At 35.1% G+C, this 17,192-nt stretch overlaps 1 protein-coding gene across 1 annotated transcript in view; it reads left to right on the top strand.

Annotated features, from left to right (window-relative positions):
* MEIKIN (meiotic kinetochore factor) overlaps positions 1-17,192 on the top strand; it is a 55,322-nt gene that overhangs the window by 29,039 nt on the left and 9,091 nt on the right. The window contains exons 8-10 of the mRNA XM_011362454.1: positions 3,550-3,614; positions 7,967-8,037; positions 15,624-15,704. Of these exons, the coding sequence (XP_011360756.1) occupies positions 3,550-3,614; positions 7,967-8,037; positions 15,624-15,704 (217 nt within the window). The remainder of the gene's footprint in view (positions 1-3,549; positions 3,615-7,966; positions 8,038-15,623; positions 15,705-17,192) is intronic.

Below are 17,192 nucleotides of genomic sequence, written 5' to 3'. Positions count from 1 at the left end.
TCATGTCATCTGCGAATAATGACAGTTTTTCTTCTTCCTTTCCAATTTGGATGCCTTTTATTTCTTTTTCTTGTCTGATTGCTGTGGCTAGGACTTCTGGAAATATAACTTTTCATAGAAGATATAGATAAGAAAGGAAATAGATCAAAAATAAATAAGCCATAGAATTAAGAGTCATATGACTTAATTGAGCCATATTTTGGCTCTGGGCTTCTTGAGTTGCAAAATAAAAGTCTATAGCCATTTGATAAATTTTGTGTCCTTCAAACAATCATATACAACTCTAGTTATTATCTTATAACTAGATTTTTTAAAACCAGAATTAAATGGCAGACAGTGCAATGTTGTCTTCTTTTGTAGGGATCTATATTGTGTAGGTATTCAGTACTGATGAGTATGTTTGGGTGAGGATTGATATACTTTTGAGTGCAGGTTTCTGTGGAATTTTTACATTTCCCAACCCAAATTCTTGCCGGTTATCCTACCTCTTCACAGAAATGTGCATGGTCATAGTTCTGTCTTAGAACAATTACTTTTGCAGCAAAGAAAAGATGGGATAGAAGGAGTGATTAGACTGAAAGGATGACTATTGTAGCATTCCAAGTGAGGCATGGTTAGGATTTGAACTTTAACAGCAAGGATAGCATAAAGGAAAAATTTGAGAACAATTCTCAAGGGATAATAAATAGTTTTTAGTGATTGATTGGTTCAGGGAAGAAGATAGTGTCCCAGTTGGCCTCCAGCTCTATGACTTAGAAAACTGGATGAATGATGACTCATTCACTTGATGAAGGAAAACAAATAGGGCCTGAGGTCCTGCATTGCTGATTTTTCCCTCACCTTTGCTTTTGCTGCTACCCCAAACACCTTGAGTCTCATTGAAGTCTTCCATCTAAACTTTGACCTGGTTACCTTTCTGCAACCTTTGTAATAGAGTCACCTTACCATAGCAGCCCTGTGCCAGGTGTTTTGGTTCTAAATTTGACCACTTTCTTCATTGCCCTTAGTGTGTGCAACCTTGAGAACTTGTTCACAATATATAGGAACTAAGAGAATCTCAGGAGGGCTAACTGTGAGGCTCCCTCTCTGTCTGAACATCCCAAGCTTTTATTTTTATGTCGAGTTTTTATCCTGTGTGGTCATCTCCTCCCAGAGTTCTAAACAGGTAGTTTGGCAATGCCCCCTCTATTTTTGGCTTCTCTTCGCCTTTTCTAATGTCATTTTCCTACCTATTACTCCAACTACAGATTTTGGGCTTGAGGGAGAGAAGTCAGTTCCTATTGTCTAACTGCTTGTTTCTTAAGCCTCTGTCCCCTTTCTCATCCCAGCCATGCTCTACACTGGAAGGCGTGAAGGAGGGATCTATCTGTGGTTGCATCCTGAGTTCTTTCTATATAGTATGGCTAGTAGTAAAACTCTGTGGCTGGGTCTACCAAACCTTAATCTACATATATTAATAGGAACTTGAGAATGTCGCAGGATGTTAAATGTGGCTTTCATGTAGTCTTAGAGTTTGGATAGTAACTTCAATAGATGAAAACAAAATAAAAATGACAGTACACCCCATTTTCTATTTTGTGTAGAACCATCTTTGTAGAATTTATGTGAGGCCAAAACCCAGTTCTTCCAGCATTAGCCCATTACCAATCTCCAACCTATTTAAGAAAAGGTTAAGGAGAAAATGACCAAGAATGTTTATTTCTTTGACAAGAGTTATTAGCATCATATACAAGGACAGGTAGAGACTTCTCCCTCACATCAACACAGGAGAGGAAGCTCCAAGAGAACCATTTGGAAAGTTTGACTTTATGTCCTCTGAAGTTTGGTTTCTGACTCATAAATGAAAAGTCTAAAGGCAAGAGGGTCTGTTGGATGCTTTATAATGTCAGAATAAAGAGGAAGCTAGATGTACTTTCGGAATGTGACACAACAAAGATTTGTGCGTAATGTACAGAAAGGAGCCAGTTATGAATCAACTTGAAAAGAATCATGCCCAGTATGACTTCTGCAAAAAAACAAAGTAAACTTAATTGAAGGAGATTGGGAGTTCTATCATCATATGCAATAGCAGCAAGTGAGAGATCCCTAGGCATAAAGAAATCATATAAGTGAACCCTTCAAAATACTTCTGATTTGAAAGAGTCAGCATTTGGTTATCTGTCACATCCAAAGGGCACCAATGGCATATTATAATAGTATCAGTCAAGATCGAAAGAGACCTTCCTGCCCCTTTCTACAACTTTCCCCTACTCCAGTGCCAGAGGACCCCAAAGAATAGTTACCAAATGGGAGAGGAAAAAGAACAAGAGATAGAGAAGAAACCCATGATGGTTGCTTTCTTTACTGCAGGTTATGAGTCTAAATCACATTTAAATTGGGAAAAGGAAGAAATTTAAAATGGATGACAAGAATTTGGTGTTGTGATATTAAGCTAGGCTTTTCATTACCTAAAAATAACTGTATTATAAGAGAATACTACAAAAGCAGTGAAATACACCTAAAGTTCATTCAAGGGCAAGAAGGTACTATTTTGACAGGATGAATTTAAAGGGGAAATACAAAAGGATAGATTGTGTTTTGATTACTGAGTTCAACTATTAATAAACCTGTAACTGGAATTTAGAAAAACATCTTACATTTGGTTTTCAAGTGCATTATCCTTGCTAGGGACTGAGAATCCCGTTTTGATGGTCAAAGGTTGAGCTGTCATCCTTTTGTATTCCTTTTGTAATAGCTAATTCTATTCTACACATTTGGATAGAATTGAGAGTGGTCTCATTTGTGGAATAAGTGTAAAAGAGAAAAGGATATTAATTTTTAAAAAGTATTATCTCTCATATTACTTGAGATTCTTACCACAAAAATCCTGGGAAACAAGATTGCTATTCCTTTTGTATAAATGAGGGAACCAAGACTCAAGACAGGTTAAGTAACTTCCCCAAGGCCACTCAAATGTGAGTAGTAGAATTGTGCTTTAAACCCAGGTCTGCCTGATTCTAAACACTATGCCTTGGCCTCTACACATATTCTCTCACACTGATAAATGTATAAATATATTGCCTTTTATTAAACTATTCATTCATATAGATATGGTAACATCTTTTTCTAACCAGTTATATTTTTTCTACAGGATAATTGTTTGCATATAAATGTCCTCATTTTAAATATTTGAGGATTCTCAAAAGTTACTGAAAGGTTAGAAGAGTACCATTTACAGAGAACAAACTAATGGTTGCCAGATGGGAGGGGCGTTAGGGGGCAGGGTGAAAAAGGTGAAGGGATTAAGAAATACAGATTGGTAGTTACAAAGTAGTCACTGGGATGTAAAGTACAGTATAGGGAACATCATCAATAATATAATAACTATGCATCATGCTAGGAGAGCACTAAACTAATCAGGGTGATCACTTTGTAAATTATATAAATATCTAACCACTATACTGTACACCTGAAACTGATATAAAATAATATTGAATGTAACTCTAATTGAAAAATAGAGTTAAAAAATAAGTAAAAATAAAAGAGTACATTTATTTGTTCCTATTATAGAGTGATGACATTTGCGGATGGAAATTTTTCTCCAAAACCTAAGAGTACTACAAATTCAGAATCAGGTAATAGTGAAATGAATCATTTTGATAAATCTGTAATTCTTTATCTTTGTCACAAAGCAATATATTAAGAAAATTGGTAGCCCAGGAAACAGTGCTTTTAGCTTGGTTGTATTTAAGAAATGGTGATCTGAGGTTAGTAAGTGGGTCTTAATTCTCACCACAGCACCCATCATTTATTCACTTAATAAACATTTACTGAGTATGTACTCTGTACTAGGTATTGCCATATGTGCCAGTGGAGAGTGGTATACATTCCCTGCCCTCAGAAGTCTCAGCTGTAGGAGAGGAAGATAATCAGTAATCAGATATATTGGAGTTATATATGATGAATGAAAAATAAAAGGATCAACAAAGCCTCTTGCATCATAGGTACTCTATTATTAGGTTTTTATTAGAATAAACTTAGCAAGACATTTACAACCTTTTTAAGCTCTGCTATGTCTCAGATTTCTATTTTCTTTATTCCATACAAATTTTAGAGCATCTATTTGAGGGTAAACTTGAAAAATTGCTAGTTTTGCTCCTAATGGGTATAAATGTTTATATCAACTAAAAAAAATTTTTGTGTGTGTAATTTCACTTTAAGAAGTTGTCTTAATGAACATTTACTAAATGCCAGGTGTTATATTAGGTACTATAGGTATAAAAATGGTACAGATAGTTTCTCTTCTAAGGGAAATTAATCTAGTCATCAAAACTAAACTTGTAAAAGCACACTTTGGAAGAAGTAGCACCTACCACCCGGGAGGGTGAGCATTAGAAGGAGGATTTGTTTTATAGAACAAAGAATAAGGGAACTTTCGAACAACAGAAGAGAGGTAACAAAAGGAAAATGGTAAGAGTACCAAAAATGATTATGATTTTACCTGGATCTTGCCCGATAACAGGTTTTGCTTTGTCTGTGGAAAATATTATTTATAAAGCCTGGTAGTAAGGCAGAATAGTGACTCTGGAGTTATATGCTTTCGTATTCTTCTATGTGGTCTATTGACTTAAAACTAAGTAAATCATATTTTGCTCTAGAGGTATTTTTTACACATTCCTTAATTCAACAAATCCAACTGTGTTCTAATTGTGTGTCAGCCTCTTTACTAATTATTTACTAACTCTTTACTAACTATTAGAAAACTGAGATATCTCTGCCCTCAAGGAGCCAATAGTCTAGTAGCAGAGACAAAACAAAAAATTACTTCTCAGGCAACTCCTGCTCAGTTTGCTTTGCAATCTTACCTACCGCTGTTAGCCATTAAATGTGAGTTCTTCAAGGCTAGTTCCCAGACTTTAATCTCTTTTCAATCTACCCCTTGACATGTATAGGTGTCTTGTAAAAGCAAGGCTTCCAAATTTTATCTCAGTCTAGACTCTCCTCTGAGGTTAAGACTCTTGCGTGTAGGACATCCGGATATCGCCTCTTAGATGTTTCAGAAACACCTCATCTCACCATTCATTAATCCCATTAATTCAGCAAATATTTATTAAGCACCTACAGCATGACGCAAACTGTTTTAGTTGCTGGAGAACATGACAAAGTCTTTGCCCTAAGGGAACTTATGTTATAGTAGAGGAAGAAAGATAATAAACATAATATATAACAGTATCAGAAATAAGAGTAATGAAGGAAAATAAAGCAGGGTAAAAACAGAGTATGATTAGGGATGCTCTTTTAGACAGGATAATCAGGACAGGGTTCTCTGAGATGACATTTGTGCAGAGCTTGAATGAAATGAGAGAGTGGACCATGTGAAAATCTGGGGGCAGAACATGCTGATCAAAAGGAACAACAAGAGAAAAGGCCATGTGTTGGGAATTTGCTGGCATATTTGAAGAAGAAGATAGAGGTTAGTGTGACCGGAGCAAAATGAGTAAACAAATGAATGGTTGAAATTGTGGTCAGAGAGCTAGTCAAGTGGTATAATATAGATATGCCATCGTAAGGAGTAGAGATTTTATTGTAAATGTGCCGAGAAGCACATCTTAGAGCAGAGGGATGGCACGATCAGATATATACATTTTAGAATCATCACTCTGGCTACTATGTGGAGAATAGACTATGGGGACAAGAGTGGAAGCAAGGAGACCTTGTTAAACTATTGCAGCTAATTGTTAAACTATTGTCAGATAATGGTGTATGAAACTAAAGTGGTAGCAGTGGCCTTATTTGGAATATATTTTAAAGGCAGATGTATCAGGATTTTCTGATTAGGCTAGATGTTGGATAAGAGAGAAAAATAAAAATCAAAGATGAGTCTTAAATTACTGGACTGAACAACTAGATAAATGGTGGTATCATTCCTTGAAATAGGATCACTGTAGGGTGGAGCAAATTGAGAGAATGATTAAGAGAATTTATTTTGCCCTTATAAAATTTGACCTATCAGCTCACATACATAATGTTGCACAAAAGAGCACAGACACGAACACGTATGCTGCGTCGTTCCACATATATGAAGTTGAAGAACAGGCCAAACTATTCTGGAAGTCAGAATAGTGGTAACCTTTGGAAAGGGAATGTTTACTGGCAAAAATACATACAGGAAACTTCTGGGGTGTTGAAAATATTTTATATTTTGATCTCAGTGATGATTATATAGATTAATACATATACATATAAAATTTGTGACCATTACTGTATATATGTAAAACTTTGAGAAAATATTAAAACATTAAGCGGTTTATTAGCATCAAGTGGAGATGGCATGAAATAAGTTTATCACACAGGAATCTGGACTTTGAGGCTGAGACTTAGGCTTTAGAAAAATATTACAGCCAAAGTATAGATGTTCTAAAGCCATAGGATTAGATTAGATTACCGAGGAAGTACAAATAAATAGGAAAGAGACGTGTGAAAAAAAAAAAAAATAGAACACTCCAACATTTAGAAGTAGCTGTAACAAAAGTTACCAAGAGATTGAATAAAACAGGGATCGAGGACTGAGAATTGTCACAACCAAGACCTAACCTGGTCCTCCTCCAGTGTCCTCCTTCTCAATTAGCAAACCAGAAACGCCCTCCTCTTTGTTACTTACTTTATCTAATCTATAACCAAATCTGGGTAACAGTTTCATCTCTTAATACCTCTCTCTGCCTTGGGAGACGAAGATCAGAGGAATGATTAGCTTAAAGCATTGCCAGTTTTAGCAAATAAAGATATAGAATACCCAGCTAAATTTGAATTCAGATAAGCAGCAAATAATTGTTTAATATAATTGTCACAAATATTGCACGTTTGTACTACTACATGGTAAATACTTATACTGAAAAACTGTTCATTGTTTATCTGAATTTTAAGTGGGCATCCTATATTTTATCCAGCAACCTATTAGCCTCTGCAGTGAGGCTGGGTATATGTAAAATATAAGGATCATAAAAACCAGGATTTTGCATGTCATGTTAAGGAGCTTGCATTTTAATTCGAGGGACATAGAAAGCCTTTGAAGAGTTTTAAGGAGGTGATATTATATTAGATTTTTATTTTAGGTACACAGTGTGAACAATGAATGCAGAGGGAGATGAATTGAAAAGCTATTGGAATAATCTAAAAGAAAATCCTTCGGTGCCTTAAATCAAGGTACTGGTGTTAAGGATTTTAAAAAGCCAAGTTTGCAATATTAAGTACATATAATAGGTAAAAATGACACACAGCAGACATTCAGTAAGTACTTACTGTTTTAAATTGATTTTGGAGAATGAGGAAAAGGTAAGAGTCAAGACTGAAGAGGAGCTATAAAAAGGGCCAGAGAGGGAAGATATTCATACCTGTTGTACTGAGGGTCTAGTAAGGTAGGACAATAAAGGTTTCTGCTCATATTGGTGGGAGCTGAAACTAGAATGTGTGGGTTTGGGAATAAATAGGAGGAAAGGAAATTAGTCTATGTGGACAGTTGTCAAAACTTACACATAGATAAGAGGAGAGAGTGGAAGTAGCAAGCAGGAGTGTGGGGTACAGATAAAATTTTTAGTAAGGTGAAGAGACCTGAGTATGTTTTAAATGCTGATAGAAAATTTGCAGTAGAAAGAGAGAGCCTGAAAATATAGGAGAGTTGAAATGGAAGATTAATTAATGAAGAATTTTAATCACATATACTTTCTCTGCTAATTGGAAAGTAAATCTTTTATACAGTTTATTTATTCCTGTGAAACCTGGAGCTCTTGAGATAAAGATATTTTAAAGTGTACTTTCTGCTATCTATAACAAGTCAGATTATTTAACATATATTAAGTTTTTCTTCTAAAACCATTACAGAGGCACAGTTATTCAATTAGTTTTTATTCACATTTAAGTTCTCTTTTCTGTACTTATAGTTAATGACTAGTTAAGTAATTAAAATACTAATGTATGTTTTTATTTATAGATAATGCAGCTCCTGAAGTTGTACTTGCTGAGGAAATTTACCCTTCGACCCCTGAAAAAAACAAGAAAGAGGCAAGTATTGAAGCAGAATAACTACATAAACAATAAATTTCATTAAGATAGGATATACTTTTAACCAATACTTTTATAGAAATTATTTTTCAGCTATACGAATCAGTAAGTTAAAACATTTTTGGAGTTAGCAATTAGATTACATTATTGTTACATGAATATATATTCTATATGAGCTTAATGGAAGAGAATTAAAATTTATAATTTTCCAACTTCCTTTAAATAATTGAATGTCTATTAATCATTAGTTTGAGATAAAAATAAGATATTTGCTATATATCCAGAGCAGTGTTTTATACTGAGGAATACATGTGAATTATTACATTAGGCCTAGAATCTAGAGGGTTATGGACTTTATTTATGTAGCAGGAGCTACTGTTTGAGTGGTTACTCATTGCTAAGCATTATTCTAAGCATTTTTCATTAATTATATCTTTCTAGCGTTCCTATCGGGTGAACTTTTTTGTATATTTGTTTTGTTTTTACCTTTTTTGTAGGTGAGAAAAATGAGATTTAGATGTTAACCAGTATGTTTGAGGAGACTGTGGCAGGTCTTTCTGGATCTAAAGCCTGTACTCTTTCTCCTACAGCACACTGTCATTGTATATACTGGGAGCAAACTGAAAAGGCAATAGTGGCAGCAGGAAAACTCAGTATAAAGTTGCAAAGATTTTGGGTGTGAGATTGTGGTGGTTTTGATTAAGATGTAGGAGAGATGGAGAAATGTGCATGGATTCAAGATAATTTTGCCTGTAGAGTCCATGGATTGAATATAGAGGATGAAGGAGTGAGTGAGAGGTGTCAAGAAAGACTTCTAGGTTTCTGTCCTGAGCAGCCTTCGTGGATAAAGGTGCTGCTTAATGTGATAGAAAAGGCAGGAGGTCTGAGGGCATATTAAGATGAACATGTTGGAAGAGCCATTGGCTATAAATCTGCAGATCAGGAAAATAGAAGAGGATTATACAGTATTATAGACATTTTTAAATTTATGGAAATGGGTGAAATTACCTGAGAAAGAGTATCTATAGAGTGCAGAAAAGAAGGAGGTCCAGGATTATAAAGAATTTTGAAAAATTGGAAGACTTCCAGTTTCCAGTCCAGCATGTAAGGAACTTATAAGTCACCACTCTGTCCTAACAACAAGTAAAAATCTGAAGAAACTGAAAAATAAGCAATCTTTTTAGCTCCATCAGAGTAGTAAGGTCACAGGGAAAACTGCTGCACCAAAACTTAGAAAGACAAACAGATGGATACAGAGAATCACAACTTAAGCAAAAATACATGAACAGAAACCACCCTGAGAGCCAATGCTGGAGTGGGAAAACCAAAAGTGTGATTGACGAATTGCTGGGAGCTCAGTTTGGACAACTCTGAGAGTTAAAAACTCAAGGGGGACCCAGTCATTGGTGGACCTTCATATTTTTGTGAGTTTTACCACCAGGATCTCTTTGAGATCCTTGCAGTGAATATCAAAGAAAAATCCTTTCATGCTTCTAGTAGTGGGAAGGGAAAAGGAACCATTTTAAAACACACCATAGTATTCTGTACTTTTTAACAAAGCCTGCCCTCAAGAGAAAGTATTTTACCAGAGTCTAAATTGCTAGGGTATCATCAGAGCCTAACCTACCTGGGAGAATCAAGAAGGAAACTGATGACTTTAGCAAGAATAATTTTAGTAGACTAGTGAGAAGCAAGCTAGATTGGAATAGGTTGAAGAAGTGTAGAAAATGCAGAAGTATCAAAATATAAAAAGAAATAAATTGGGACCTCAGCAACATAAAATGTGTGTGGGAAAAATAAATGTAGACTTTTTTATGCAACTGAAGTTAATTTGTTATCAGTTTAAAATAGACTGATAACTATAAGATATGAAAGTCCTATAGTAATCACAAAGCAAAAATATGTAAGAGGCATTACAACTGATACCAGAAGGGATCATAACAGTCCTGTGAAAATTATATGCCAACAAATTAAATAACTTAGAAGATATGGATAAATTCCTGGAAACATATGACTTACCAAAACTGAATCTTAAAGTAATAGAAAATCTAAACACACCAATAACAAGCAAGGAAATTGAGTTAGTAATCAAAAATCTCCCCAGACATTAAAGAGACCAGATGGCTTCACTGGTAAATTCTACCAAACATTTAAGAAAAATTAATACCAGTCCTTTTCAGAGTCTTCAAAGAAATTGAAAAGGAAGAATACTTCTAAACTCCTTCTACTAGGCCAGCATTACTATAATACCAAATCCAGACAAAGATACTGAAAGAAAAGAAAATTACAGGCCAATATTCCTGATGAACATAAATGTAAAAATTCTCAACAAAATACTAGCAAATCAAATTCAAGAGCACATTAAAAGGATTGTATACCATGATCACATGGGATTTATCCCTAGGATGCAAGGATAGTTCAATGTATAATAATCAAATTAATGTGATACACCACATTAACAGAATGTAGGACAAAAATCAAATGATCATTTCAATAGATGCAGAAAAAGCATTTGTAAAATTTAACATCCTTTCATGATAAAACTCTCAACAAATTAGGTATAGAAGGAATGTAGCTCAAAATAATTAAAGGCCATATATGACAAGACTACAGCTAACATCGTACTCAACAGTGAAAAGTTAACAAGCCTTTCCTCTAAGATTGGAAATAAGACAAGAATGTTTTGTCTTTTGTCATTTCTCTTCAACGTAATACCAGAAGTCCTAGCCAGAGCAGTTAGGCAATGAAAAGAAAAAGTCTAAATCAGAAAAGATGTGAAATTATCTCTGTTCAGAGATGACATGATCTTGTATATCAAAAATCATAAAGACTCTGCCAAAAACCAGTTAGAATTAATAAGTGAATTCAGTGAAGTTGCAGGATACAAAACAACATACAAAAATTTGTTGTGTTTCTATACTTCCCTATAATTCTCAAAAGAAGATATACAGATGGCCAATAAGCAATGAGAAGATGCTCAGTGTCATTAGTCATTAGAGAAATTCAAATCAAAGCCACAATGACAAATTATTTCATATCCATTAGGATGACTATAATCAAAAAGACAGATAATGACAAATGATGATGTGGAGGAATTGGAGCCTTCAAACATCTTGGTGGGAATATAAAATGGTGCAGCTGTTTGGGAAAACAATTTGGCTGTTTTTCAAAATTTTAAACATAGAGTTACCATAGGACCCAGCAATTCTACTCTCAGGTTTATACCCAAGAGAAACAAAAACATACATTCTCATGAAAACTTACACATGAATGTTCATAGCAGCATTTATTTATAATAGCCAAAAAGTAGAAACAACTCCAATGTCCATCTATTGATAAATAGATAAATAACATGTGATATAGCCATACAATAAAACATTATTTGGCAAAACAAACAAATAAGGAAATGAAGCCCTGATACATGCCACAACTTGAATGAACCTTGAAAATATTATTTAATGTGAAAGAAGCCAGTCACAAAAGACTGCACATTATATGATTCCATTTATAAGAAATGTCCAAGATAGGCAAATATATAATGAAAGACATAGATTTGTGGTTACTTAGGGCTGGTGGGGATGGAATGAAGATTGACTGCTAATGAATACGGGGTTTCTTTAGGGGGGACAAAAATGTGCTAAAATTAGGCTATGGTGATCATTGAACAACCCTGTGAATATACTAAAAACCATTGAATTTTGTTCTTTAAATGGGTGAATTTATGGGATGTGAATTATATCTCAATAAAATGTTTTTAAAAACTTCTGTATGCTATTATATGGAAGAGAGAAGTCTTTGAAAAAATGGGGAGGGATGGTATCCAGAATGCAAGTGGGAAAACTGGCCTTCAGAAGAGGGAGGAATATTTCTACTGTGGTACATTTGTGAATGTAGTGGTAGCAGGACAGGCTTGGTGCTTAGAAAGACCCCACACTTCATTTAATGCTCTGCTGTCACCATCTTAACATTTTTAATAGTTTTTTTTTAATAAGGGGCCCCACATTTTCCTTTTGCACTGGGTCCCCAAAATTGAGTCCTAAGTGTTTGCATCCTGTTGATGTCTGCTATTGTTGCAGGAAAGTGTAAGGTAAGGCTGTCATCTGAGAATGGTAGAGGGAAAGGACTGGAGGTTTAAGGAAAATAGGCTGAGTATGAAATAGTTATGAGAAGCTAGAGAAGTGTATAAGTTGCCAGTCTGTGGCTTCTCCTTTTGAGTTTGTGGTGACTTTGATATGCCAGATTGTGTAGTTTTCCCCAGCACTCACTTGCATTGGGGTCCAGAGGACATCAATGCCAGGGTTCATCTAGGGCTGGGGATTTGTCAGGCATCTATATAGGAATGGGAAGAGGATAAGGTAGTGGTTATAATGATGCATGGCGATAGATACAGAAGGAATAAGGAGAAGGATCATGGAAGAAGATAAAATGGTAGGATCCATAAATTGGACATTTTGGTGAAGGAAAGTTTATTTCATTAAGATAATTGAGCAGTGGGTGGGAAGATATAAGAAGCTATTTGCATTGGTGATTCGGTAGTTTCTATTGACGGTACGGGCTAACTAAGTTTGATGAAGGAGTGACTGAAATGGCATGAGACGAAAAGGTTATTGGAAAAAGTCAGTGGATGTCAGTAAGTACCTCACTCTGATCCACACTCTTGTTCTATCCTTTGCTTGGAATACAACTATACCTCTTCTACTTTTTTTCTCCTCCTCTTTCTCTACCATCTTCTCTATCCCCTCACTGTCAACTCAAAATCCTGCCATTCATTCAGGACCCAATTCAAATTGCACCTCCTTAGTGATGTTGAATATATTTAAACTTCGAATATTATTTTAAATACATCTTGAAAGCATTAGACAAGTTACATAACTTAGGACAGTCACTGAATAGTCATAGTTTTCAGTACAGAGATTAGTTGATAAAGCAACACACTTTCTTGTAGTTACAGCTTCCTGATATCTTTGAGAGGACTTTTGGCTTCTTAAATGAAGATTATTGCATAATGACATTTATATAAATCTATTTAATGTTTTCTCTAAAATTTGATTTTAAATATCGATTAATAGATAGATCTCATTATCATTTGTTTTCTTTTCACAGAACACTTTTGGGGAGATGTTGCCTTAAATGTGGTAGGGAAAGTTTTAAGCCAAGTATATTTCAAACTCTTGTCTTTCAACAGATTTTTTTCCCTTAAATATGTGGAAAACCTCAATTTTTTAAGAAAAAGATTAAGTTTAAAACTTTTTTCCAAGTTGAGAAGATGGATAGAATAATATATATATCCTATTTTAATTGTAACAATTATAACATTACAATAAAAATAGGACATCTGAGAAGTTCTACAAATGATTTTATAGACTGTGAGATGTATTTATGAATTTATTTCAGCCTGAAAAAAATTCTGAAACTAGAGATACAAATTTTCAAACAAAGTTAAGCTCTCGTCATGTAAAAATCAAGATTCCATCATCTCACCAGAGGTCTGTTCTTAAAAGCATTGCAGGTAAAGCCGTTACCAAAGTTCTGCTGCCTCAGCCCCCACAACCGGCATTGGTAAGCACTGGCCTTTTACTAATTCTTTTAAAAGACTATAAAAAGAAAATGTAGTTATTGCGAATATTTAGATATGCACAATTTCTTAACAGACTTAAGGGGAAAAGCAGAGATGATATATATTTATAGCTTTATACAGGCAGATGTTTTGTAAATGGACTGACAGTTGGTAATTGTGTCACTTGGGACACAGATATTTAGACAATTAATTCAGGTGGTGTAGTGGAGGGTGTAACACCTGAGACAGGAAATCAGGGAGGAAGCAGGGTGAGGCAGAAATAGCCTCAAGTCCTCAGTGCATATCTGACAAAAGCTCTCCCAGTGGGGAAGACGGGGTCAGAGATTGTCCATCTCAGGAATCTTTGTTGGGCTCCTGTGCTCAGACATTGGCTGAGGGTTGCTGGAGAAGATGACGGCTGCAGCCTAAAAGCCAAAGCAGATTCTACCGATGTTGCAGTTGGGGGCTATCAGCTAATTATACTCCTTACAGTTGGAACAGCAGGATCTTTGTTCAGGATCTGAGCAGAGCACTTCCATGGCTACCACAATGATGATAATGATAATAACTATCAATGAGTATCTCCTACTCTCCAGGCACCACAGGTTCTCTTTACATCTATTATTTGTAACCTTTGCACAGTAGTTCCTAGGGGTAGAATAATCCCCTTGTTCAGATGAAGACATTAAAAGATAATATAGCAAATAAATTAGAAAGCTGACATATTCAGTATACCACATAAATATGCCCATAAAGTTTTTTGATAAAAATTTTCCTAATAAACTGTTCTAGATTATGTTTTGAACAAACAACCAGTTTAAGAGATTTTAAGCTAGAAAGAAAAGAGTGAAAGAAAGAAAATGGAAAGAAAGAAAGAAAAAAGCTAACTTTTCCAGTGCTGTTCAAGTTTTAACTCTGAGTTCGAGTTCCAGACTTGGTAGCATGTGCTAGACACACCAGTTCAAAGAGACTTATCAGAGAGGCATGGTTGTTTCCTGGAATCCAAGAGTTGAAAAGGCAGCCGAATGCTAGAAATAAAGCAGCCTGTCTTCTCTCTTTGACTCTATCACTGTTTCTTTCTGTTCTGCCTCTCTACCTGTTTCTTTGTCACTGCTTTCCCTGGTCTCAAGCTCTGTCTCTCTCTTGTCCCTGTCTCTGTCTTGATCTCTATCTATCCTGTCTCTGATTCTGTTTCTCTGACTGTCAATCTGTCTTTCTGCTCCCAGTCTCTGTTTGATCTCTGTCCTCTCCATCTCTCTTCTCCCTCCCTCTCTCCTTTCAATCTTCTTTTTTTCTGCCTCTCTATCTTTTGTCTCCTCATCCTCCCTCTCTCTCCTTTCCCCCTCCCTCCTCTTTTCTTCTTTTCTCTCCCTTCCCTTATCTCTCTCTCTGCCTCTCTTTTTCTTTCAAACTCCTTAGCTCTCTGATCCTCTTTTTCTTCTGTCTCTCATTCTTGATTTGTCCACCTGCCTCTGTCTGCTCCTTTACATCTTCAAGAAAGAGAAAATGAGTCTGTATCCTACTTTGTAACTTCTTTAACTTTGATGCTCCATTAATGAAAGTATTATATACATTTAAATGTATGTATTTTAAACCAATTATCTTTTCTGCATATGTGTTTTGACAGCTTCAGAAATAATTTATAATTCCTTTCCATAAAAAGTAGAGTATATACTAGGAATTAAGCAAATGCTGTAAGTAAAATACCTTTCTTAGGATAATCAAAGCACCATTTCCTAATTCAAAACTTTAATGTACTTTTCTTCCTAAATTAATAGTGATTTCAACCAAAGTATTCTCATATAGTTGTTATGCCACACAAAGTTCCTTTGGGAGTTTTTTGACCTATCTCAAGCCAGAAAATTCTTTAGTTACCTGTCTAGTGGTTTAAAATTCAATTAGCAGATTAAAATTTTGTTAATATGACACATTATGATTTAGTCTACTAATTTTAAATTGTGTTTTTATAGTATTAAAGTAATTTATTTCTTTCTGCTATTCAATCCCCTATTTTACAAAACAATGATAGAACACAAATTCCAATAATCATGATAAGAAAAGCAGAGGCCCGTTAACAAGTACACCATCTTCGCAAACAGCTGGTTTAGAGGTAAGTATCTGCACTTGTAGTATCTATTTTCTGGCTCCACTTTCTCCTCATTATTCTGTTTCTGTCACACCAGGGAAATATTGCCCATAGAGGATAATATCTGTATTTTTCTGTTGCATGAACACACTTCCCCTGAAAGTACTGTATATACTGCTATGCATAAAAGGAAGGAGGAAAGATGAGAATATTGCAACACCAACCAGGGTTCTTCTCTTTCTTTCTTTCTTTTTTTATTGTGGCAAAATATATGTAACATAAAATTGACCATTTTAACCATTAAGTGTATAGTTCATGTACATTCACACTGTTATGTAACCGTTACCACCATTCATATCCAGAACTGTTTTCATATTGAAATGCTAAAACTCCATATATATTAAATAATAACTCCCCATTCCTCCCTTCCCCAGGCCCTGGCAACTACCATTCTACTTTTTGTCTCTAGGAAATTGACTGCTGTAGGTACTTCATATAAATGGAAACATATAGTATTTGTCCTTTTGTGTCTGGCTTATTTCACTAAACGTAATGTCTTCAAGTTTCATCCATGCCTTAGCATGTATCAGAATTTCTTTACTTTTAAAAGGCTGAATAATACTCCTTTGTATGCATATGCCACATTTTGTTTCTCCGTTCATCTGTCTGTGGACGTTTGGATTGCTTCCATCTTTTGGCTATTATAAATAATGCTGTAGTGAACATGATTGTACAGATATCTCTTCATGCCCCTGCTTTCAATTCCTTTGTATATATACTTCAAAGTGAAATTACTGGATCATATGTCATTCTTATTTTAACTTTTTGAGGAACCGCTGTTCTGTTTTCCATAATGGCTGCACTCTTTTCCACTCCCACCAACAATGCACAGGGTTCCAATTTCTCTACGTCCTCACCAATACTTGTTATTGTCTGTGTTTCTAAAATAATAGCCATCCTCATAGGTGTGAGATGGTATCTCATCATGGTTTTGATTTGTATTTTCCTAATAACTAATGATGTTGAGCATCTTTTCACATGCTTATTGGCCATTTGTTTGTCTTCTTTTGAGAATGTCTATTCACGTTCTTTGCCCATTTAAAATATCAGATTGTTTATTTTGTTGTTGTTGAGTCATAGGAGTTCTTTATATATTCTGGATATTAACACCTTATCAGACGCATGATTTGCAAATATTTTCTCCCATTCTGTGGGTTACCTTTTCATTCTGTTGATTATGTCCTTTGATTTACAGAAGTTTTTAATTTTTTTGTAGTTCCATTTATCTAATTTTTCTTTTGTTATCTGTGCTTTTGGTATGGTATCTTCAAAATCAAATGTTATGAAGCTTTTTCCCCTCTCTTTTCTTCTAAAAGTTTTATAATTTAGCTCTTACCCAACCTGGCTTCTTAGGTTCAACTTGAGCAACAGGAATACAGTTTGCAAGCAGGGCAGAATCAGGTGTTCCTTTTCAGTGGGAGCAGTACTCCCAGAAGTCCATGCAGCAGCTTA

Source organism: Pteropus vampyrus, unplaced genomic scaffold, assembly GCF_000151845.1.
Source record: "Pteropus vampyrus isolate Shadow unplaced genomic scaffold, Pvam_2.0 Scaffold74, whole genome shotgun sequence".
NCBI classification, from domain to species: Eukaryota; Metazoa; Chordata; class Mammalia; order Chiroptera; family Pteropodidae; genus Pteropus; species Pteropus vampyrus.
The sequence above is the reverse complement of the archived record's forward strand: the minus strand, read 5'-3'. Positions and strand labels throughout refer to the sequence as shown.